Source organism: Ixodes scapularis, unplaced genomic scaffold (genome assembly GCF_016920785.2).
Source record: "Ixodes scapularis isolate PalLabHiFi unplaced genomic scaffold, ASM1692078v2 PGA_scaffold6__148_contigs__length_123643588, whole genome shotgun sequence".
NCBI lineage: Eukaryota > Metazoa > Arthropoda > Arachnida > Ixodida > Ixodidae > Ixodes > Ixodes scapularis.
The window spans coordinates 102,632,943-102,659,014 of NW_024609881.1; the positions used below are offsets into that span (position 1 = coordinate 102,632,943).

Below are 26,072 nucleotides of genomic sequence, written 5' to 3' on the forward strand. Positions count from 1 at the left end.
TGGCTCAGCGCGTGCGGTGCAAAGAAGCTCGCCGCACTCGCCGAGCAGGCAAAGATAGCGGTGACAGCTTTCAGCGCACTGAGAGGCGCACCGCCGAAGCTTGAGGAGCGCAGAGGGAGGGGCGTGAACACATCGAAGTAGGCCACGCACCCTCGCCCCTAGGCTCACTTCCAGGCGGCGCAGCCTGCACCGCGCGCCCTCGCGCTCCTCTGTTCGCATTTCATTTTTCCCCGATAGTACGTTCTCATTCGGACACTTGAAGAAGAAAATCAACAACCCAGTAATATCGCTTCATTAATATACAATTCATTTTTTATTTATTGTCTGTAATATGAACAAGAATATCAAATAGCTTTCTGGTGCTATGGAGTACCATGTTGTTTTGTTTTAGCGCGAAGCTCTTAGGCGCCCGTTTCCGGGTTCAGCGGCGTCGCCGTCGCCATCGGCGTCTAGGTCACCGTTGGCTTCGGCGTAACCGCTCGCGTTGCATTACGTGAATAATGCAACCGGGCGTAACCGCGCGCTGCATTATGGAAAAATTTCGCCGCTAATTTTTGGCGGGAAAAGTTTCGTAAAATTTCTCCCCTAAATTTATTCGCGACTCCAGCGACCTGTAGGGGGCGCCACCACCAAACAAACATGGCGGCTGAGTCCAGGTCGCGTCGGCTCGGCCGGGCCGCCTGAACAGGTGGCGCGTTCAATTTAACAGATTTTATTTTGTTTAATGCCCAATTTTATAGGTGTCTGAACTGAGACGGTTAAGTGTAGCCGGCCCAGATAAACTTGCAAAGCATAGTTTTGTTTTGCCGGTGTTTTTTGTTCTTTTCATGTCAAACTTTCGTTTCGGAGATTTCGTTCAAAACCGAAACTATGGGCTCCGGAGAGGCGGTAATATACTAATCAGTTTTGATCATCTAAGGAAAGCGGCAATGACTACAGAATCGTTCCACAGAAAGTAACTTTTCAACTAACTCGCATGCCTCTACCATGCGACTTATCTGTCCGCGAAATCGAACCTTTGTGCGTATCCGCGTTTAAGAAACAGCTCCAGTCGTCTGCTCGGTCAACAACACAGGCTGCAGGAAAATTACGAAAATTAAGCAAGCGCTTCTTGAGTCAAGGACCATGTTAACCCGCTGGCGCCCCACTAAGCAGCTGATACTCGTATTTGAATCCAGATTTTAGCGAGAAGTCATTTTGACGAGCGGGTTATGTATTACATTACGTAGTATGTCCCCCTAAGGTGATATTAGTATATCTTCGGGTTGAAATATGAGCTTAGTTGACTAGCTATTAGGTGAGCTGCTGAATAAAAGTATATTTGAGAGGCAGAGAGATACTACTTAAACTTAGCCAAATGGTTCTATAGCTGGCAGCACGGAGACAAACTGAAGAGAGTCTTCATCGAACATTCACGCAGAACCTCTCTGCATTGAACTTTGCTTCGAATCCTGAACGGAAAAAAATTAGTATTTTTTTTGGCCGGTCAACCTGACCAATGTAGACGTATAATGCTGCTGGCTTCGACATCCTCGTAATATAAATATTGGAGGCGCGATAGGTCAAAATGCCGTGACAGCATCTTACGTCGCGAGACTCGTCCCCCACCTTTTGAAAACAGATAATTTCCCTCATTCATCATTTGCAGCGAGCAGGCTTTCCTGAATCAAGTAACTGCGAAATTAGCCAAACACCTTCAGTATGGTCCAGAGGCTTTTTCGGCAAAAAGCAGCCAAGATGAATAGCCAACGCCCCGACCGGCGTGAGTGGCTCAATCTTGAAGCTAACCGAACACAACCAAACTCAAGAAAAGCAGCTATCGAACCTTCCCATTCACTTGACTGCAACATTGATGTTTCCTCCAGTGCAATGCCTCGTTTGTCATCCTCAGTTCACTGTTCTACATCCTTATAAAGAAGCCACTTATCAGCTACCAAGTAGTCGTCACTTTGAATGTGATTCGAGACAGACAAGAAATCAAAACGTTTTTCCGTGATTCCTCCCCATCCAAGAAATCGAAAGCACGCGACCGTGTGTTGTGGAGTAAACGGGCTTTCAAACACGTGATGGAAGGAAACAATTTACTGAGGCCTCACCACACTAATGATCACTCAGGCAAAGTTAAGAAATATTCGGACCTTCGTCAAATTACATTAATTGTTCGCCACCGCGCCGACTACACGTCTCCGCGAAAGCCACCAGAGACGCGGAGGGGCGCGGAGCGACCTGGACCGGCTGGTTCCCGGTTTTCCCGCTTGGTGGCGTCCGTTTTGCTGGAGTTGCGAATAGGAAACTTTTCACGATAAATTTAGTGAGAAAAGTTTCCCGCTAAATTTAGCGGGAAAGTTTCCCACTAAATTTAACGGGGAAATTTTGCGAAGTTTCCCCACTAAATGGGAGCGGAAGAGGAGGAGAGGGGAAGGACACACTCTCCCCAAATACTTTACTAGGGGGAATACAGGACACTCCGCTCATTTGCATTAGACGGAGCGATGGCCGCGCCGATTCCTCCCCTGGTAACGCGGGATGATTTGGGTGCGTCCCCTCCCTATTTTCTCTCCCCTCCTCTCCCATTTTTTCCTTCCGCCAGAACACATGACCGATATGCGTCACCGACGATGCCAAACACGGGCGGGCGAACACGCGGTCGCCGGGCTAGGCGTGTTGATAAGCCGGGCGCAACGACTATCAGTGGCTACCGTTGCGCGACCTGTCACCGCATGTTGATGCCAGCGTCCTTCTCTACGGATGACACGCTACAGTGTCCTTTTGTAGTGCACCAAGTATGACGCGTTCGCCGCTGTAAACTATCCGTGTAAATGGCAGGAGGGACAGTGTGCTCCGTTCTCCACTGCGAAAACCGGACCTTGCAGGGCATAAACCTGTCATTCTTTCGGTTCCCTCCAGATCAAATCACATAAGTAAACAACTTCAGCTTCGAGTTACTCATGCTGACCTACCTCATCCAAATTGTGTGTGTAAAACATATATATGGTCCGTGTTTGTTGAATGCTGAGATGTATATATTTGTACAAAGCCTTGTAGTCTGTGTAAACAGAGATCTGTGTTTGTTGAATGCAAAGCTGTACATATTTGTTCAATGTGCAATAAATATTGTTTCTCAACAAAAAAATTGTCGAATGAAATTTATGAGTGGAATCTGAGTTCGCGCCTTCAATTATCATTGTAGAAATACTAAAATAATCCAAACCAACTTTGTTCAAGGCCAGCATGGTCTATTACGAATAATGATGACTATCCACGAAGTAATAAAAAAATATTCCCAACTTTCTGAATATTTTTTTTTGTTGCCTTGGGCTGCTGCAAAGCACCATCTATTCGCACTTTGAAGATAGCGAGAAATTGATCACTCGATTAAATCGTCTCATATCTAATACACAGAACCCCGCTCCTGATATCAGAATTTTGCGCCAGCCGGACATTACCGAAATCAGCACTTTGGAAAATTCCCGACATACCGAGCTCGCGAAAATAGGGTCGTTTACTCAAAGTGCCACCTCGGGCGCCTTAGCGATAATCATAGTAGCAAATATTTTGCTGTGAAGTATATGACAATACATTGCTGTGACTGTTAAACGTGCGCCTCGTCTCGACATAGTTCCTTAGTATAAGTTGCTCTGTACAGCTTTGAAGTGCGATTACGACTAACCACATTTATTAGAACACCTTTCAATACCGCCCATACAAATTTCGGTACCCGCTGATGGAGCTACATGCATGCGGTTTATATAACACAACGTAGACATGGAGCTCATTCTACGTATACGCGACCTTTAAATGAGTGACTAATGAAATGTCCGGTGGTTTTTAAATTCAACAGACAACCTACGCCGCGCTGCGACCGAAGAGCGTGCACACACTGAAAGAAGTTCGGCCTCCGAGATCCCGAAGCGCGCGCGCGAAGGCGCGCTTCCGGATCTCGGACTCCGGAGGCCGTGTTCGACCGGTAGTAAAATATCCCGCACCGAGAGACGGCGCTACTCACCCTCCGATCCTAAAGGGGAAATCCGCAAAGCCATGACACATCCACCCATTCAAAGCGCGCAAAACCTGTCGTCTCCGAGGCCATTGTATTCGCGGGGAGTGTCCTGTATTCCCCCTCGTAAAGTATTTGCTCTCCCGTCCGTACCGTCCCCTCCTCCTTCCTCCTCAAGAGCTGCGCTCTAATTTCGCATTACAGCAAATTCTGAACGTCTCATTTCTGTTAGTAGTGTTAAATATAGTGTTTGTGAATTACTGTGCCCGTGCAATTTTTTACAACAAAAAACTTCAAGCGTAATTTAATAACTATGCTGCCATAACGCCTTTCAGTCAATGCAGGGGTGCCTTAATAAATAAATATAACCAATCCATGTTGCAGCAGCGAACCTTTGTCAATTTACTTTGCCCTAAATAATTATAAAAACTGCCCTCGTGAGTTTTTTTTAAATTAATTACTGAAAATTTATAGTATTAAAGGCGTAATCAAAACTACGAAAAGTGCCAGAAAAAAAAAGCACAAACATTGTTTTGACTGGGGTCGTATCCCAAACTGCTAGGCGGTTACTCCGGAAGCGAAAAGAAGACCGGACACTCTTTTTGTCTCCGCCTAATGACGGTGCCTGAAACGAGTCTCCGACCTGTGTGTTTAGCGTCCCATTCAGCCCGTAGGAATCAAAAGTGGTTTCGAAGTGGGAACAAATGACGTTATAAAGGCCGGACTCTCATGCAGTCGGATGTCGCAATCATGACGTTCGTGGTAGAAATGCTGGCATAGCCTCCTATATACTGACAAAGCCTGGCAGATTGCCACGAGAAGCGGCCGCCGAAATGGAAAGGTGGAGCGGCAGACAACGGATGAGAAGAGAGCCACGTGACTGGCGCCCCGCTGCGGCGAGACGCCGAAACACCTTTCTCCCGAGCGAACAAGTGTGTTTCGTGACGTCGCCGCTGCAAAAGCTGTGCGCTGACATCCAGGTTTCTCCGAGAAATGGCTATTTAATCCACTGAGCTACCAGATCCACGCGCTCCAAATCTGAAACCGGGCACTCTATGGCTCCGTCGTCGAACTGCCGGGCTTTGTGAGTATACAGGATGAAGATTGGGTGGACTGTCAGACTGGAGAGCTACCCGCAACAAAACAGGTGTCTGCCACATCCACTACCGCTGATGTGAGGCCGCCGAGGTCGTCACCGTCTACAGCATGTCACTTTTATGACGCAATCATGCGGAAATAAAAATAAATGTATTTTTGACGCAGTAAACACACCAGTGGCAGAAGCGTCCCAGGAACGATGGCCTCACCCCATGGTCGAGGCTGCCATTTCGCAGACCTTAATGTAGAGCGCAAGTTCGTCTGCTTCTTGCACAGGGGTTTACATTATTTCAGAACATTGAACACTTACTGGCTAAATACAAAAACAAAATAGTGGGTAGACCTCAAGCTATCCTTTAAATCAAAGCCAATCAGAGCTCGGCGTCGTGGTGACGTCACCACAGCGCCTTCTCAAGAAGCAGACGACTTGCTCTTCGCGTTGGCTTCGCGAGACACGCATTCCAAAACAAGCAGAGTTTCAGAACACAGACAAAAGATATATCAATAGATCATTCGTAAGGAAATAAAACGTACATGGTTGTTGAGAACCGCTTGTACTTCCTGTCGAACCTTATCTTGGACGTCCTGGTGCTTGCCGAGAGCGAACGTAAGATAAGACAACGCCGCTGCTGTTGTTTCAAAACTGTGAGTGAAAAAACGGAAATAAACACAAACATTTCAAACGTTTACATGTGCGAAAGGTTTTTATTGGTGCTTTTTTAAGTTCAGATAAAAAATAATAATAAACCTGGACGCCACATTATTGCTATCTCTGGAAGTGTGTTTTGCGGCCAGGGGAACAAGATAAAGATGGGGAAAGGGGGAGGGGGGGGGCAGTAATCGTCACGATACTTCGGATAATCATAACAAAATATTTCATTTGCTTCTAATAAAAAAATTAACGCATTCTTCTTATTAAAAACTTGCTCTTTATCATCGACCACGATGACTAAAATAAGGCGCGTTAATCAAAATAAATTAAATTAAATGAACTAAAGGAACGCAAACTCACCCTGCCACGAACAGGACTGTGCTGCTCTGGATTACTTCTTCAGATGATAATGTCCTGCCTCTATACAGACCTATTAAATTGAGGAAATGTAAAGCAACTTTAGCTTCGGTTCTTTTTTCGTTGTTATCTAGTTTTATATGTTGCATGTAATTACGACCGAAAACAATTGCCCCGCAAAAAAAAATGGATGCCCGCTTAACGCCGGTTCTTAAAATTGCGCCTGGTGTGAGCTAATGCGTTGGCTTAGCTTGTAAAAGCTTAACGCACAGGCGCAGAGGCGCCATCTATTGCCTGGCCCACGCACCAAATCAGAAAGGTCACCTCAAAGCTCAAACTTCTCACGCACGAGGGCTACGCTCTCAGGATGCTCTACCACGTTCGGCTAAAGGCGGAAAAAACAAGACTGGATAAGAACAATTATGGCTACAGTTCCCAAATTTAGTGGCGGCACCACAGGAAGACAGCAGGCGGCGATGGAAAGAGAGTGGGCAAAAGTAATATGATCAGAGGTGAGAGGGACCGGTATAGAACAATGACAGAGATCGGCACAAAAGAAGCAGGGCCTCCAACTCTACAGAGTAAACAACGGCGAACCCGCACCATACCGACAGTACCATTGTGACAAGGCCCCTGCGCTTCTTTTCCAAGCACCAAAGGACTCCCCCCCCCCTCACCCAGAGGCGGAGGCACAAACTTTTCGGGCACGACCCGGCCTGTCGTTTGTGCGGCCAAGGCGAGGAGGCCATCGAGCACGTTTTATATCAGCCGCCCTGAACGCACCAGGCAGGCCTCCCCACAGAGCAGATTGGAACAGGCCCCGGCGACGCCAGCGACGCAGGCGACAGATAGAAGGACCGTCAGCTGACGGAAGCCATATAAGCTGCCTCGTGGTGTGGGAAAAACCTTGCGGCACCTCCGATTGTGCTAAATCCTTAAAAGCGACGCTCTGAACTGCAGTGCCTACAAAAAGACCAGAAGTGAACATTTTATTTCATTTTTATGGCGATAGCTGAGGCACTCCCAGTAGCACCCGTCCTGTTTTGAATGGGTTTTGGTTTAACCGACTGACTAACTGACTGACTGTGAACCGAGCGAGTCAAGCCAAGACAATCTGGCGCTTATCAAACATCGAAGTGGCACTTGGAATGGTGGTCTTGTGAGACTATTGTCGATAGCCGTTGTATTTTCGTTTTAGTAGCATTTTTTTGCTTTATTTCTCTTTGAGTATTAACCGTGTCATTCTAATGACCTTGCTACGTCTTAAACTCTTTGAATACGCGCCTTTGAGGATCCTTATGGAGCGAGAGCCCTGTTAGAATATAGTTTTGGTTCAACTGCTGAATACTGCATACTGAACACTCTCAAAGTACGTCCATATATTTTTTTTTAATTTTCACGCATTATTTTTGTGGTGTTGAAGTAGATCCGAGAATGTTATCAGAAACTATTTTTTATAAAGGGTGCGAACATTTAATCTCGCAAATGTTGCAAAACATTCAGTCTGGTTTTGCACAGGTTGGAAGAGTTCCAGGTCTTTCAAATGGATTGCGCCAGTGTGTCAGCGGTTACAAGAAATCGCAGCTCACTCGGCACACTTGGCACAGTGAAACGTGCATGCCTAAACGGGCCTTAATGGTGTAATAAAACAAATGAACCTCGCCCGTGTACCTTTTACGCTGCCGTTTCTAGTTTTAGCCGAGGATGTCTCCGTTGTCTCCTGCTCCTCATATTCAGCATCGATGAGATTCTGGAGAATGTCGTTCCTTCGTAGCTACAAGGTATTGTGGAGAAAATTGATTATATTAAGACAAACAACCCCTTCAATTTATCATCAATTAAGCATACGTTTTGTCATTCTCGGTCTCCAGAATATCCCTGCGTGACACATATAATAAAACAATAGTAATTATAACATAAAATTAACTTACATACAACTTCTTTTTGTTGCTGTCTTTTTAATATTATTATTTTAGCATATCAATATATTTCATCATCCTTTAGAAAAACCACATGATCAAATGGAGCCAAGACGTCGAAATCGAATGAAGGCTTGACAAGAGCGTTCATCTATTGCAAATTGTAGCCTCATGGCTACAAAAACAATAAACCTAATAGATTAACGTGGAATCAAGTGGCCAACATCCTCAAAAGAAGTCCTCATACGTGCAATTAGATAAAGAGAAAACAAACGTAGCCGGAGCCAAGGTAACGTAAAGCATAGCAGACATTAGCAGGTACTTGGTATGCACACGAATGATATAGAAGGAATTCTTGGTCATAATTATTATTTTTAATCATTTTTAAGCATTATTATAATTTTACCTCAATACATTTTTTGACAAAAAAGCTTGCATTGTCGTGGGGCATTTTCGCAGGAGAGAAGGGTTAACGAGCATTCATAAAAACATCGCTGATATATTCAGGGTGTTTCACGAGAAGTGGACAAATTCGATATTGCGAAAAGTACTCGTTGCAACAAAAAAAGGCTTGAGTCATTTTAGCACTGGACCAGGGGCCCATTTAGGAAAGCTATCAAAATTAGGGATAATTAAATTGTTAATCATTCTTGCGGTATTATTTTTTTAGTATTGTGTTTAAGAGCATGGTTTCAATCAGAAAAGTGCTCAGCGTCATCAAAAAACGCTAAATCAACAAATCGCAGCACGATAGAAAGCACGCGCAGCATTTTACGGCTTTGCGAAAAACCGCACAAATTCGACGGGTTTTTAAGTTCCCGTTTGCCATCGGAGCGCTTCTCTGCCCCGACGGCACCGCGCCCCTTAGAGAAATAGTGCAACCAACCTCTGCTGAGCTGTCCTCGCCCAACGCAGGAGAGGCTGGTTTCATTATTCTCCACGGGGCGCGGTGTCGTCGGGGCCGAGAAGCGCTCCGATTGCAAACCGAAACCTAAAAACCCGTCGAATTTGTGCGCTTCTTCAGAAAGTCGTAAAATGCTGCGCGTGCTTTCTGTCATTCTGTAATTTGTTGATTTAGTGTTTTTGCGATGACGCTGAGCAATTATCTAATTGCAACCATGCCCTTAAACACAATATTAAAAAAAGGCTAATTACGCAAGAATAATTAACAACTGAATTATCCCAAACTTTACTAATTTTCCTAACTAGGCCCCTGCCCCAGGACCAAAACGACATAAGCAATTTTTTGTTGCGACGCGTAGTTTTCGAAATATCGAATTTGCCCACTTTTCGTGAAACACCATATATGTATATATATATATATATATATATATATATATATATATATATATATATATATATATATATAGGTGAAGTAAGGTAAATATAAAAACAATGGACGGGAAAAAGTTAATAAGTCAAAGATGCGTACTGTCGGAGTTACTAATTCGAAGTTTATACCGACATTTCGAGCGGGGACCGCTCTTCATCAGGTAGCGAGTGTACAGCCCGCGAATGTAAAGGTATATAAACATTCGCGGGCTGTACACTCGCTACCTGATAAAGAGTAATCCCCGCTCGAAACGTCGTAATAAACTTCGAATTAGTAACTCCGACAGTACGCATCTTTGTCTTAAATATATCATCATCATCATTATCATCATCATTTATTTAACCTTGAAGGTCATTGCTGGCATTACACAAGGTGGGAGTAACTGCTGAAGAAACATTATATAAATGAACAAACAAAAAAATGGGTTACATGCTGGAAAACATTGTTATATAAGCAGCAAAAACATGAAAAAAAAACACATAAAACATTTTTAGGGAAAAACAGCTGATGAAACAGACAAACACCCAAATAAAACATTTCTGTAAACACGAGTTGACATTGCTATTAGTGCAAATGCAGATGGATGGTCAGTTGGGATATGAATGTATTATAATCTGTCTGGGTCACGATACTCTTAGGCAGGCTATTCCAGTCCCTTATTGTAAATGGTAAGGTGGAGTTAAGAAACGAAACTGACGAGGCGAAAATTGGACGAACTTTACAGACGTTATCAATGCGAGGAAATATGCGAGTGGCTGGGGATAATAGTGAAGTTCTATGTATATATATATATATATATATCAGCGTAATTTGAATATAAAAATGCGCTATAAAGAAACGGGGAAATGAAAACACCTACCATCAAGCACAGCCTTCACATCTATCTATAGTGCCCTAGATTGAAAATTTGTGAAAACTCGTCTCAGAAGCAGCCTATTCCACCTTCTATCATTTTAAACATGCCGAGTGGCGTAGCGGGACGTGGGCCAACTCCTTTGCTTGGTGCCACGAGGAAGGGGCGAATGGGAGCGCAGGCAGATGGACTAACCATGAATCGCGGTATCTCATGGTAGCAGGCGACCGTAGGCGTGTGCAGCTAGCTCGCTCCTTAATAATCACTCTAATCATCCTGGGCAGCACATGAGTGTGTCGTGCGTACAACGCGTCGGAAACGATCCGAAGCTCCCCGTATCCAAGCACGACAAATCATAACCCACGCATAATGCGCCCACGACACAAACTCTGCTTTTCGGGTAATTTTAAGATCAAAACAGGTTTAATTTATGTGTGTCTCTGTGTGTGTGTGTGTGTGCGTGTGTGCGTGTGTGCGTGTGTGCGTGTGCGTGTGTGTGTGTGCGCCTGTGTGTGTTTTTACTTTCTATTTCATGCAAAATCACAAAAAAAAAAAACGAATGTAGGCATAGCTCGGTTCAGCTTCTAGAAACGCAACGCCATGGAGGTCTGTACAGCTTTCACAAAATTTGTCACGAAGATGATCATCTTCGCGATATTCGTAGACAATATATTATAATATTAAGCAGGCGAACCAACCTCTGGATTTTTCCTGCGAAGCTCTATAATTTTTGTCGTTTCTTCGGCTGAACTGAGGAACGAAAAGGTCCCAAATATCCGGTTCAAACAAAAGATCGGAGCAGCCAGTACGCCGAGTGATGTTGTACTTTCTGGAATATTGAAGGCAAGTCACAAAGGTCAAGATAAAACTTCTCCTTTCAAATGACAAAGCGCAATTATGACTGCGGTATGCAGTCCCCTTCCATCAGATCTCTTCTCGAGACGCTAAAATATACATGTGCTTCTGAAAGATGACAACTGAACGTGGGAAGATACGCGGAGAGAAGGAGAGAAAAAAGGGCAAATGCCTGTGCACAAATAATGACAAGAGAGCCGACAACGAGGGGGTTTCGTATCTCTGAACTCGCATCAGTAAATGGTGGCTTTTACATCAGTGTGTTTGTCATTTTCTCTCTCTGTGTTTCTCTCTCTTTCTTTCTCTCTCTCTTTTCTTCTCTCTTCGTGTATCTCCCTGCGTCCAGCCGGCATCTTTCAAATGCATGAATCACCAGCTATCCCAGCTAACAGCAGTCACATTATAAATATACGCTAATATCATCACATATTAAAGGGGCCATGAAACGATTTTTTTACTTCCGCTAAATACTACTCAGAGTCACTCCTAACGTCAATAACCAAGAAATTTTCCTTAGTTTTTTTTTGTTTTTTTTCTAAACAATGGCAGTTGGCAAACAAATTCGAGAAATATGAGCATCGTTAATCTGAACTCGGAGCCAGAACAAGCGGCCACGTGGCCTGGTGCCTTCGCTATGCCACCAACGTTAATCAGAACCACGCGCTGGGGTTGGCAAAGTAGAAAACGCGTGCTGAGCTCCAGGCATTGTTAGAGTTCGGCAATTTTTATCACCTTAGTGGTTGCACACGAGCCAGTACCCGAGTGTCTAGCGAGGCATTGGTTGCTATGCGCCGAAGTTGATTGCTCACGCAGTTCTCGTGTCCAGCCCATGAGCCGCGTTCGACTGTCGTCAGGCGGTTGGATTCAATCCCACAATTACGTCATTAAGGTTTTCGAAGGCAAAACTGAAAGAAAAAGTCCCATTTTAACCTCGCTATTTCACCGCGACCAGGACGCTTCTGAATAAATGGCGGTCCGTGCGAGTATACTTGCGCGAGACTGGAACCAGTACGCTTATATAACGTCATGAACATTCCAACCCGATATCGTTTCATGACCCCTTTATCAATAACGACTGTGAAGAACGGTTTACCGCTTATCTCAACGTTTTTTTTTCTGTTTTTTTTTCTTTTTTTTTTTTTTTACAAAGACGAAAAGTGTTGGCCTCCATTCAAAAGTTTTCTTTTGAACTTCACCTTAGGATAGTTCCTGTGTTGTTTCAGGGGAATCACATTTCATTCAATTCGGCATTCTAAGACACACAGAAAACATTTTTAAAAAGTATAGGGTTTCACTAATCACGTGTGATGTTTTTAAACATTTATTTTAAGCATTGCGATTTAAAGCCACTAATTCCGATGTGCCTATACTTCATTTCACCAGAACTCAAAACGCAGTTGACCTTAAGGCCTGTTTATACTCCAATGTCCACGAACGTAACGCGCGCCAGCGCAAAATGGCGTTCGTCGGCTACTTCGTTGAGCCAAATAGCGCCGCGATTTGTCGCAACGTAGTCTTCTGCACACGCCTACAGCAAGATGGCGGCACCCAGAGTCCGCACTAGCAAAGAGCGATAGACAAGCAAGATTGGTATATAGAAATGTTCCGTGTCTATCACTGTTCGCAAGTACGAACCCCGGACGCCGCCATCTGGCTCAGTAATGTGTAGATCGTGCGATAGCCAAGCTATAGTGTACTAGAACGTTGGCTGCAACGCGTCTCTCGCTGGTGTGTTTATTAGCATTCTATTCCGCCCATGCGTCGACAGTGGTCCCCAAGTGGCAAGAAATGACGTCACAAAAGCCCGAGTGTCACGCTGTCGGATGTCGCGATCCTGGTGGTTGATCGTAGAAGTTCCTGCAAAAAGCACGAGCGAACGCGAAGGTCGCCGTCGTCACGACGTATCTACTTCTGGCTGCCAAAGCTTTCGTGAACTGCCTGGAACGCGTCTTCGACTGGTCTGTTTACCGCGCCCAAAAAAGTTGTCCCTCGATTTCCCCCTGATGACGTCATACAAGTGCCACGCTGTCACCGGCCGCGATCCTGGCGGCGCCATAGTGGCGATGGTGGAAGTGGCGGACGCCTGTTCTGCTGCAGGTTGCTCTCCAGTGTGCACTCTAAGAAAGGAGATGGTCTCAAAGGACTAACGACAGCATTTGGTCCTCTGAACTCCCCTTTTGTCCCCGAAGAGACCATCTGGTTCGAGCTAGGTGCCTTGCGCAAATGCTGAGGACTAACTGCACTCGACCGGGAGTAACCGAGAGGCGCGCGGAATCAAAAGCAGCCATTGGTCCTCCTAAGACAGGGTGCATTAGTCCAAATGCGCGGACAAGATGGCGGCTCTTTCCCTGTATCGTCTCTCTTCTCTCTACGTGTGCACTAATACTGCTTAGACGTTCTGCTGCATCTCCACTGACCAGCGTCAGCGACGCACTTACTGTCTCGGAACGCAGGGGGAGGTATCCACAGCCAATCGTAGCGTCAAGCGTTGTAGGAGGGCTCATGTTTAGGGGTTGAAGCTAACTATATAACGATCGCAGCCTCTGTTTCAGCACGTCGTGGAAGCAAGCGCTGACTCGAGCGCCGCCATTGTTGATGCACTGGCCATGAGGCTTTTGATCGTTGTCCTGGCATCCTTCCCCTTTGCATTCTTTGGAACGTGCTTTGAAAGCGTTTATATTTTATTTTTGACTTAAAGGGGATAAAAATAGCCACGTATAGCACGTGGTAAAAACATCCCCAAAAACAAAAAAAAACTTTTCTTTTCGTTTTGTATTTTTTAAAATATGTATTGTTGTTTTTTGTTTGTTTTTTTTTCGCAGGAGTTGCCGTTGAGACGCGCATGGGCAAAGTGGGGAAGTCTATGCCTGGAAGCGAGAACATGACTGCTTGGAGCCTATAAGGACGCTGTTTTATATACTGTCACAAATAATTACTGAGTGTATCGTTACTTCTTGGCAAGAGATACACTCCTTGGAAACTTTAACAACAATATTGGCGAACAATATTGGTTCGAACGCAGCGGCATGTTTGCAAGATCATTCACGGTTGACATGGTCACTAACCAAACAACTCCTTTCAAATAATCAGTATAAAAGGCGCATGGGCAGCCTTTGGGGGTAGCGATTGAATTGGTGTGTCGCCGCGTGTGTGTTGTGCGCCTGTCATATGCGTTCTAATTCCTCCTCTATGTAAAAATATATCATACGTGTGCATATGTGAAACTAATTCCTCCTCTATGTAAAAATATATCATACGTGTGCATATGTGAAATAAGTGTTTTTCATAAGAGAATGTAATGAGCGTGGAAATGATCTACCCCAGCGATGACATATATTTTACAATTTTGAATTTGACATTAACTAGCGCCACCTGGGTCTGTAATGGCGGAATATAGTAATAAATATGCTAGGGGAGCAACATTTAGTCCCAGTGGCCTAGGTGCAGGGGTGCAAAAGTTAGTCCTAAGGGTTCAACTTTGAGGGACTAACGGGAGGGACGCAAAAGTTTCGCCCCTCCCCGTTAGTCCCAATGGCGACTAACGGTGGTGGCAGCGCATTTGATCCCCGGAGGGACTAAGTCGCGCTCCCTTTTTTCATAGAGTGTAGTACTGGCAATCGGCTTGGCCATAGCTACACCATAGCCCAGTCGATATCCAAGGCACGCCCACGGTTGTCAGATTGGCATCGAAACAAAACGTGTTTTTATTTATAATGATAATGGGATTAATGCAAAGGTGAAAACATCTGGACATGAATAACGATGATATTCCCTGGAGATGGGGAACAAAACGGACGAGGTACAAACAATCTCCAATCATATCTAGGTGACGGTTGCCAAACTAGAGCTGTTGAAGCGTAGGTGGTTAAACACATCAAGACAAATGGCAATAAAGTGGCCGGAGCGTTCAAGTTCAATCGTGAAAGAAAGGTAAAAAAGGCGAGCTTACGTGCCAACACGTGAAAAGGTCCGGTCATAATTTCCCTGAGCGTTCGCTTGGCCGTAACAAGAAACGGGTTGTCCAAGTCCTTCTGAAAGCTGGTGTCGATTCCGAACGCCGCCCGACCAATGTAGTCCATCGTGAGAGCCTGCATTGTCTCCAGCAGGTTTATCTCTTTTCCCTGGTCGGCTCTCTTGCCGAGTACGTCCATGAACACGTCGCTAACTTCAGCGATGTGATCCAGCATCTGAGCAAACGAAAGCGAAAAGACAATCAATCGTTTATTTTTACTTTTTCATTGTATATCATCATGGTATTTACCCTTATATTCTTGAATCGCATTGTTCTTCTATGCTCACTGAGAGCAGGAGAAACGCAGAGTTTGGCCTACCATGTTAACTCTTCTTGTGTTGTGATTTGTTCTTTGGCATTCTTACTAGATAATGCTGACACCTCATTGGCAACAGAGCGATAATAAGAAGCTTAAGACTCGCCATGCTCTAAGCTTCTTAAGCTGCTCAAGATTGTGCTCCTATGCCCGAGTCCCACTAGAGCAGGGGTGGCCAAACCGCGGCTCGCGAGCCGCGTGCGGCTCTTTGCTGATCTAAGTGGGGTTCGGGGATCTCTCGTAAGGACCCCCCCGCCCCACTTCTTGCTTCTTTCCGCGTTTCTCTAGGAAAGAACGAAAGGATTTCAGAATAAAGAGAGCTTGATGTTTGGCAGCTATGTGCCTCCATACGTACAGTTGAACCGCTTTTCACTCATATGTTTTCTCAGATCCTGCTTCTTTCATTGTTCGAGAGAATTTTCCGGACCTTAGGGGGAAAGGCATTAACGACAGGGACTGTCAAACCATACATGCACTTAGGCTTGGAGTCAAGAAAGTGTTTTGTCTCGAGCCTTTTGTCACTCGCCGGTGATACTCGTCCCCTTTAGATAACGGATGTTCCCTCCATATTGTTTCTTGTTGGAGGTCGCGGAAGCCCAGGTGACCTCATTCATAGCTTCCACTAGTCACAGATGTAATGTTCAATTTCACAAAGGCCCGGGAGTATTCTCATTGTTACTTTTACCGGCTTACAGTTGTGACAACTAGGTAGCGGTTAGTGAAGGCGGAACACGGAACAAAACAGTGCTAAATAACTGTCAACATTCCCTGCGAGGAGGGTCTGGAGCATCGTCATTTTTTCTGCTGCCTCTACAGTATCCTACCTGCTCTGTCGAGACAAGAAGTTAATTGTTGCCTATGTCTAACCACCCTTGGCGCAGTTGTGACGAGGTCCTGCGGCCGTCGCCGCAATGAAACCAACAAGAAACGCAAGTACGAAAATGAACATCGAACATTTCTTCCTGGGTGGGAGGATTATTTCGCTTTCACAAAGAAAAGCGGTAAGCCCCTCGTCATCTGTAATGCTGCAGTTTCGCGCCACAAGGCAAGCAATGTTGGACGGCATTATGAGACCAATCACAAAACTTTTTCTCAGGACTATCCAGCGTCATCTGAGTTGAGAGAATCCAAACTGACCCAGCTCAAATCGCGACTTCAAAATCGGCAATCCTTGATGACGGCCTACAGCAAGGAGTCTGACGTAGCAACCGAAGCAAGCTTTGCAGTCGCCTGAAACATTGCTGGTACCTAGCGAGCAAACTCGAAAGGAGAATTTGTGAAGACCAACATCTCCGACGTCGTGGTATTGTTGAATCCAAACAACAAGAATCTTCAAAGGTTGGTCAACCAAGTCGCAGTTTCACGACAATCAGTCGAAAGCCGCATTTCACAGCAAAACGCCGACGTCGTCGACAAGCTTCAGGAGGGCCTAGACAGCTGTAAAGCATTCAGCTTAGCCCTTGATGAATCTACGAATAAGCAAAACAAGTCAAAGCTTGCAATATTTGTTCGTTATGTTTCATCTAACGAAAGCGTGAGAGAAGAGCTTCTGGACATGGTTGCCCTTAAGGGAGCCACTCGTGGTGTTGACACTTAGATTGCAATGTTAACAACGTTGGATAGGTTCGACGTTCCTCTACAAAAACTTGTCGCTATTGCCACTCATGGTACGTCAGCTATGGTTGGTAAAAATACCGGCTTGGTAGGTCTTCTGAGAACCGACCCAAGCATCCCAAGTTTTCTCCCAATTCATTGCATTATCCATCGTGAACACCTGGTGACGAAGCAATTTAGCTACGAAAACATTACAAGCTCCGTCCTTCGAGTCGTCAACTACATACGATCGAATGCGAAAACCCAGCGGCAATTGCGCAACTTCCGTGAAGAACTGGAATTTCATGAAGCGCCAATCGACGCATTGTTTTTTTGTTTTTGTGTGTGTGCGGTATGTTGGCTGTCAATGAGGGGGGGGGGCGGAGGGGGGCAACGTACTATCAAGGTTTGTGGATCTCATGAAACCAATTCAAGTTTTTTTGGGGCGAAAGAGAAGCCATGTCCTGAACATGATTATGCAGGTTGGTGTTTCGATCTCGGTTACCAGACTGACGTAGTTCAGCACCTTAAAACTGTAGACATGTCGCTGCAAGGGAAAGCAAAAATGGTATCGGAATTTGTCCAAACAGTCTTCAGCTTCCAAAACAAGCTAAAGCTTCTTTTTCAAAACGACCCGAAAACAAAGCGCCTGATCCACTTCCCGCGGCTGAAGAGCATGCTGGATGCTGAACCTGAGTTTGAACTGACCGATGCAAGCTCAGGGAGTATTTCGTACAACTTGAAGAACTCGAGAGGGACTTCCAGTCGCGGTTCAAAGATATGTGCCATTTCGAGCCCTGTTTCGCGCTTCTAATGAGTCCTTTTTTGGTTGATGCGTTGAGTGTCGACTACCCAGCCATGGAAAGCTTGGCAGGAGATATAGGAGCCTCTGAACTGGAACTGCTTGAACTACAAGAAGACGAAGTGCTGAATCAGGAAATTACAGTATTCTGGCGGCAGGTGCAAGAAGAAAGGCATCCCCACGTCAAGCTCGCGGGCAAGAAACTCCTCTCAATATTTGGATGAATAATGCTGCCTGCGAGGTTCTGTTCTCAACAATGAAGGTGGGGAGGTCAAAACAGAGCGCGACCCTTACGGACGACCACCTGAAGGAGCTGCTCCGTAGCGTGAAACAAGGGGCTTGTTTCACAAATGGGAAGCCCAACACAGACACACAATGGGCAAGCGCTGCATGAGTGTAATTCACGGTGCGCGCAGCCAAGATGAATGTAATAAAAAAAACCTGCCATGCCTCCTTCTTGCGCGACTTTTCACTAAACTGGTTCTTTTTTATAGTTTCTTGTATATGTTTCTTGAAAGGGGGGGGGGGAGGGCAAACTTTTGTCTAGAATCTAGAGAAAGGTTTGCCCCCCTCCCCCCCCCCCCCTCCCCCCCGCAGCTCTTTGAAGTTTTGTGGATTTGTTTCCGGCTCTTAGGCCGGGTCAGCCTGGCCACCCCTTCACTAGAGCGACAAAGACAAACTAATGACAGCGACAAGCCTCGAACACATGCAGCATGCTCGCGATGGTACTTTTCGCAGGCGTTTCGTTGTTCGGTGCTCTTGAAGGAAGCACGAGTGATTGCAAGCCTGCCAAAGACACCCTCGCGTGCATGATGCTCGAGTTTGAGCATAGCCTCCTTTATTCTACAAGGCCTGTCAAATCGCGAAAAATTGTGGATTGAGGCTTGTCGCTTTCGTTTGTTTTGTCTGTCGCTCTAGTGAGACTCGGGCATCAGGAGCACAATCTTGGTCTTCTGCTATTTGTACTATCAAGACGATGCGATCGCGCAAGTCTGCCCAAAGACTTTTTTTTTTCAAGCGTATTTCCAAAAAACACATACTTTCTTCTGAAACAAAGTTTTATTTATTTTTTTATTTTTTATATTTGAGGTGAGAAAAGGTTTTACTAAAGTTATTCATAGCCTTTGCAGTGCCAAGGAAATTCCTACGACAAACTGACTCTCCGTGATTAAACTAGAGACTACAATGCCCTATTCAACTCACTGCAGTATTCAATAATAATAATAATTGAGGTTGTGTGGATATTTATACAGCATGTAGTTGGTCAGCCACTTCGAATTTGTGACGAGTCACTCGGTGTAGATGAGCAATTTAGCCGGTGATACTGGCTGACGCTCAATTGTCATTTTCTTGTTTGAATCTGCAGGTGTCCTGACACTTTATATTTTTAGTGGACATTTGTTACACGGTGTGTTTTGTGTATTATTCCAAGACTTTAGCCAAAAATTTATTGTCTAACATCACTTGATACACTCTTTCAGAAGTAACGCAACGCATCATGAAGCACATTCTGGAAAGATAAATCAGCATCTCTCAGTTCATTCTGCTGCAACGTTCTGTCAGTCGTTTCCTCTAAAATACACTAAAAGAGTCGGCATATCAAAGCGGGTCAATAGTTGTAAGAAGCGTAAAATGCAGGTTTTTCTCTGTCAGCTTTAGTCGGGCTAAGTTTTGCGGTCTCATTTTTTTTTCATGCACGCTGGAGAAAACGAGGTATAGAGAAGTGAGTCAGCAAAGCTACGGTGTCACTCTTCAGCTCTTTTTTGAGTGTTTCGTTTTGTGTTCAGCTCTTTGCTTACAAAATCTATCCGATCCAGCACTCACATTCATGGGCCCCTGTCCTATGCCAAAACCGGATCAACCCTCAGAGCGCAACTTAAGCTCTATGGCATCATCGTAGAGTAGTTAATTTCGTACGCCAACTACATTGTTTCTAGCAAGTTGGAAGAATAGAGATGGTGTCTGACCAGCCAAGACAATGTGGCATGCATTCGCTCGTGTTTCGTGCATCGCCCGGTAGAGTGCACTGTCCATTGCGGCTCCTGCACACTGGCACGTTCGCACGGCGCGTTGTCTCACAAACTTTTGCCCAAGTACGGACGGTTTATCGAGTGACTCTCAGAGACCCTCTGACTCCCATTAATGTGCCCATAGACACAAAGCGCCATATCTCACGGTGTCTTCCAGAAATGCGAGCGAATCTTCACCACACTTGTGCCTCTTGACGTCGCGTCGTTATTCAGACGTTGTCTAAATAACGTTGTCTAGAATTTTTTTTTTTTGAGATATAAAGAAAGGCGCATTGATGGTAAGTTAACACTTCGATGCACGAACCATAATAGCACAAAGTTTGGGTCAGAATTTATTTTTTAATCTAGGAATTTAGGGTTTTAGCGCCCGTTCACACAGTTTGGACTTCTTACGATCGTGTCTATTAAGAACTTAAAATCTCTTCCGACGAGAAAACACGTTGGCGCCATCTCTCGAGTAATCGTGGTATACATGGAGGTCCCGTATTTGTCCTAATATTTTTGCACGGGTCATTTTTGTTTCTTTTGGGCCCGGGGGGGGGGGGGGGGGGGGTTCGCAACAGTTTTGTCAATCTCATAAACGACCTTTCCTAACAAGTAGAAGGTATATTTGACCTCGCCAACGCCGCAAAAACCTCGGCTCTGGAGAAATGCATTTCCGCGGTAAGTGCATAGATGGAGCTAGCGTGCCAGTATGTCTTCTCGTCGTAAGAGATTTTAAGAGGTCTTAAAGCAGTCGGTCCTAAGAAGTCGCAAGTGGGTGAACGGGCTTTAAAATGTCTCGAAGAAGCCAATTAAGACAGAGCCAAACTTGACCTTATTCTCCAAGCAAGTGCAGAAGTTATGCTGTTATATGAAATCTTTGAACCTAAATCACCAAAAGAAGTCTCAAAGTTAGGCTTCACTTCTGGTTCTCCTGTTTTTATATGGAAACTTCCTAAATGTCCAAAAAAGTACCTGATTTAGGCTTCGTCGTTACTTATTTGTTTTATACGTGCCTTTTTTAACTCAAAATTGTATTTTCCCAATTATGTGACGATCCAGAGAAAATCCGTAAGAACGCCAAAGAAAGAGTACCCTCGGCCTTGAAGCAAAACCGCATTAAGCCTAACTTAGAGACCTAGGATTGCGAAGCATGTTGCAAGTCGTAAGTTTCTCTGGAGTGCTAGTCGGGGAGTCACCGAAGACCAAGTCGTTTCTTCTCTTCATCGTAGATGGCATAAATGCACGTACGACCGACTGACGTCAGTCTCACCAGCTTGAGTTTGAGTGTTGAGAAACCGGGAGTCACGCAAGAGCGTATGCTTTTCCACCCGGAGCCCCTGGCGTGAATCACACTTCGGCCGAGGATAGGGTGCATTTCGTCGGTCCTCATAGTTACCTGCGTGAAAAACGTACATATTTTCACCTAGCGGCGCCGAAGTAGAGACAGATGATCACCGCGCCGAATAAACCTGCGAGAAGCCTGGTAGATTTGTAAGCCAAAAACAACTTGGGGCTTTATTCCAAAGAACCCGGGTGACTTGCACATGCTGAGGAACATATATTTCTTTAAAAGACCGTCAAGTAAAACTGGTGGTCTTCATATTTGGAGCACCCCGTCCTGCGAGAAGCGTGTGACTGGATCCGAGTTCATGCCATGGAAGCACTGACGCAGCGCTCGGGTTAAAACCCGGGTGACTTGCACATGCTGAGGAACATATATTTCTTTAAAAGACCGTCAAGTAAAACTGGTGGCCTTCATATTTGGAGCACCCCGTCCTGCGAGAAGCGTGTGACTGGATCCGAGTTCATGCCAAGCACTGACGCAGCGCTCGGGTTAAGTAAATATTCACCCTACTACGCGCCAAATGCTGACGCAGTGTTCGTGTCCAATTTCATGATCAAAGTGGGCGCCCAAAACATGGTGGCATCAGAGGAATTACGGGGGTTATCACAAGTAAAAAGGACTTTAGTTAGTGTTTTTTTTTTAAGTTGTTGAAATGCAATGTTTTCGTGGTGGATTTTAAAACGAAATGTCTTATAGTTGCCTAAGCACTGTCTCAATTAGATTAAAACATATATCTGTTACCTATTCAATGAAATTGACAATATCGCTGAACAGACACCTCTACCAAGACTATGCAAGACAATGTGGTCCTCACGACAGTACATTTGATCAAAACAAGTAGGGGTTATTTTTTTAAATAACGCAAAAACTGGCTGGGGACAAATTGCAAAAGAAAAATCTCTCTGCTCTATGGCATCAACCTTCAATCCACATCAAGTATTTCAGGTTTAAACACTTTGGAACTAGTGTTGAACGCATGTTTAGTGAATGTAAGACGTCATATATTGGTTGCATTTTATTTTTTCTGTGGATAAACCAGAGTGTAATTTAGTAACCAACTGACCCTGCTCATTAAGGTGTTCCGGGCTTCCTTAAACTTTTTATAGCATTTTATACCGTAATGTACTCCAGAAGCACAGGGCGCGTGAAAAATAAACGAAGGCTGGCGTTAAGAGATGAATTTAATGAATTTACGTCGACGCTTCCATCAACATCCATCCTGTTCATCCAGAGGGAGGGAATTATAAAGTGTCGCCAGGGCCTTAAATGATTGCTAGTGATGTCTCGCGAACACGAACCCCCTTTATATGAATATTCCTCTTTTCAAGCTTAACAAATTTGTTAAAGAAAGCAGTGAAGGCTACACTAGTGCGGTTTGCGCAGGTGAGTTATACGGGCAGGGAGCATAGTATACGGTACTTATCGTAACGATCTGTCAGCTAATATACCTAAAATATGATAGTTAACGTTTCCATTATTGAAGATAAGCATTGTTCTAGTCAGAAACTTGATTAGCGTCATGGAAAACCACTAAAGCAGTCAATATTGTGGTCTATTCGGTTGGTCGTTTTCTAGCTGCTTAGAGCCCTCTGGAAATCCAATGCTTATTCGTTGGTCCAAGCCGGGCGCTCTACGTATATTCGATGGGTTATTTCAGAGCGCTGTTAGATTTTCGGAGCGCGCCGTCCCCTGACTCGTATCGCTTTGAGGCGCTCTGACTTCGAAGTGGGAGCTGTGTGAGCTCGTGCCAGAGGACCGGTGACGTGACTCCAGCCACTTTGTTGAGCTGATAGAGAAAAAAGCCGATATGGCCAAAAGCAGAGCTGGCCAAATTACTCATATTTTGTAATTAAATTACATTACTAATTACTTTGCTGAAAATTGCTGAAATGTAATTAAATTACATTACAAATTACCACAGCCAGAAAGTAATTAATTACTATTACAAATTACTTTTAAAAGTAATGACATTACTTTCGCATTACTTTTGTATACTTTTAGATATAAAGGAGCTATTGGTAACTTCCTTTTTCAGATAACTTTATTTACATTATTTACACAGTTCATGGCACACAGCTAGAACTCTCTGTTGCATGTTTACCGATGGACAGAAAAACGCACGCGACTGATCCGTTTCCCACCCCAACCCGGACAACTATTTTTGGAGATGACTGAGGACCCTACGCAGATTATCTCTGGGTGGGGGGAGAACAATTGTCATTGTTCGCAAAATCGCGTCGAGGCCGTTCCACCAGGGGCCTTAGTTCGACCTACTTCCCCTCCTTCGTTTCCCGACAATGTCGAGCAGAAAAGCTCGAATGGCAGGCACTTACCAGCCCTATTTCTCACAGTGGAAGATAACACAGAGAGGGTACGCAGCATGCATCAGAAAAAGTACGCGGAAACTTTCAAGAGGGGCCAGAAAACGTCGAATGCAAAACCGCAAAACATAGGTAGAGAATCGCGCTGAGCGGGTTTTCACAGTTCAAGAGAGTGGCAAAAAATGTCTAGCTGAGGGCGGGCGCGAGAGTCGCACCAGCCGCATTAGCATCAGCAACATAGCGGCGGCCAAAGAGCGTTTTTTGGAAAGCTGTAGAGGAAAAAGAAAAAGTAAAATAAAAAGAAAAGCGCTCTTGTGTATTGTGGACACAAAAAATATATCTGGTGCGAAAAAGTAATTAGGTAATTTAATTACAATTACCGTCGCTGGAGTAATTCATTACATTACTAAATTACCTGCTACAAAAAGTAATGAATTACATTACTAATTACTGGAACAAGTAATTAAATTACAGTAATTTCATTACAGTAATTACATTACTGCCAGCTCTGGCCAAAAGGCATAGCGGCGGATGCCGCCGCTTTTTGTTACCGCAGAGATTATGCTGTGATGCGTAGTGAGCGCAGGAGGTGTTCGACGCTTGGCGGAAGACGGCAGCGAAAGCCAGCGTCCAAATCGAAAGCTGCCATTTTTTTGTGAGGGGAAGCGGTCATGCGGCGGGGACGCTGGATCGATGAAGGGTATTGTAAACTCTAACTCTTCGTGTCGTGCGGTAGCTTGCGCCATGGCAGTGGACAGGTTCTGGTTCCGCGTCCAGGGCTGTTCCTCTAGCTCAAACTTAGAGGCGCTCTCGTATATCTCCAAGATTCTAATCAGACGATTGCAGCGCTGAAAAACAAGTGGCCGAATATACCATGGACAAAAATTTGGAGCACGTGGGAAGGACAATGGAGCGCTGAAGTTTCACACTCGTGCATCTGGAGCAAGTCTACCGATAGCGAAAACGCGCGCGCGCCATTTCTCCGTATCTTATCATCCATGTTTTTACAGCCCAGCCGTGACCCTGCGGCCCCAATTGCTAATTGTAGCGCACTAATGTGCTTCCCACGGGCTGAACGTCTGTCTAAAAATTGTTGATTTGGTGATTTTCGCTCACGCTCAGAAAGTTTCTAACTCAAGTGTATATCTATTTTCACCCATTAAAAGGTTATTTAACACATTTCAACAATTATTTTACTTATTGTGACGATTTGCCCCCTATCTTATGTTCCCCTGACCGTATTACTCACCTCCACAAACTGTATTAATGTAGACTTCGCAGCTTTTTTAAAAAAATACAAAAAAAACAAGTATGTTAAATTCAAAAACAACACCCTGTATAGACAAAGGTTTGGGGACGAGTTGTGTAAATACAATCATTTTTCCTCTCGTTTTTGTTTTTGTCTTTATACGCATAACTCACGTAAAGGAACAAATGTTGAAAGCAACGTAGGCGTCCTCATTAACGAGACTTACTCTCGTGATTTACAAACGGCGCGACAAATATCGGTAGGTATTAGCATCATCGCCGAGAGTAACACTTACACCACGGTCAGTGAAGTTGGAGAAGTGTTTGACAAAGACGTACTTCAGAAACTCGAGGTCTCGAACAACAAGCATTGGAACGTCTCCATTGTAAAACCTGAAGGACGATGAACGAAAACGTCTAAGAAGATACTCTTGTGAGGACCTTACAAACGAGTATAATTTACTACATTACCCTTCTATGGACAGGTCAATGGTTTGTCAATATTTTATTAAAAAATTGCTGCAGTAAAGGCATATGTTTTAAAATTTACACAAATATTGAAGCCACAAATTTTTAGTCATTGGATTTACTTGTAAAAGGTTTGAATTGTTGGCTGGTAAAATTCATCTAATATGTTAAAAGAAACATACTTATGTATTTTGTGGAAAGACAAATCTGTCACCCGATTGCACTTTTTTATCAGAAAAGCAGGCATGCGTTCAGAAACTCAAATGTAAACGTTGTATTAAAAATATATATGTATTCTTTATTCAAGATAGAACAAAATATAAAATTAAACTAAATTGAATCAATTTTGTTTTGACATTTATTTTAAAAAATGCCTAAAGTGCAGCCAAAAAACTCCGCCAAAATGGGGCTTGGCTTGGTTCATATATCCAACACCTCACCAACATTAGCACACTGTATTTTATAAAAACAAAACTTATACAATGAACATGTGCAACGACACAGCAGTTATTTACATGTCCAGCATATATCAAACAATGTTTTCTAGGTTGTTATTTCCCCCAAACTACTTTCAAGTTCGTTGCGACATCAGCCATACCCAAAGATTTCGCCGTATTCCTTGCACCACTTATCCAGAGCCCGGAACAAACCCTGTTGGTAATAAAACCATAAAAATACAAGTCAATGACGTTTAAGGAGACCAAAAAACTCCAGCACTAGGATTTTATAAAACAATCTAGCAAACGCCCTAATAGGGCAATAAAATGTCGAGTGGTGGCACTAGCTCTCATACAACGAGTAATGCTTTCATGATACTGCTGGCTGTGTATGGCGACGGGCTTGTCATCGCCCATAGCTGCAAAACTGAGGAGTGAGACGGCACTTTCA

The 26,072-nt window shown here is 44.5% G+C and overlaps 1 protein-coding gene across 1 annotated transcript in view; it reads right to left on the reverse strand.

The window, feature by feature from the left end:
• LOC115309339 (cytochrome P450 3A8-like) overlaps positions 1-25,100 on the reverse strand; it is a 41,497-nt gene extending 16,397 nt beyond the window's left edge. Inside the window, exons 1-7 of the mRNA XM_040221237.2 lie at positions 25,013-25,100; positions 21,073-21,198; positions 15,014-15,251; positions 10,908-11,038; positions 7,776-7,878; positions 6,108-6,177; positions 5,630-5,738 (exon numbers count right to left, since the gene is read on the reverse strand). Coding sequence (XP_040077171.2) covers positions 5,630-5,738; positions 6,108-6,177; positions 7,776-7,878; positions 10,908-11,038; positions 15,014-15,251; positions 21,073-21,198; positions 25,013-25,087 — 852 coding nt within the window. The 5' untranslated portion in view covers positions 25,088-25,100. The remainder of the gene's footprint in view (positions 1-5,629; positions 5,739-6,107; positions 6,178-7,775; positions 7,879-10,907; positions 11,039-15,013; positions 15,252-21,072; positions 21,199-25,012) is intronic.
• Between the last annotated feature and the right edge of the window lie 972 nt (positions 25,101-26,072).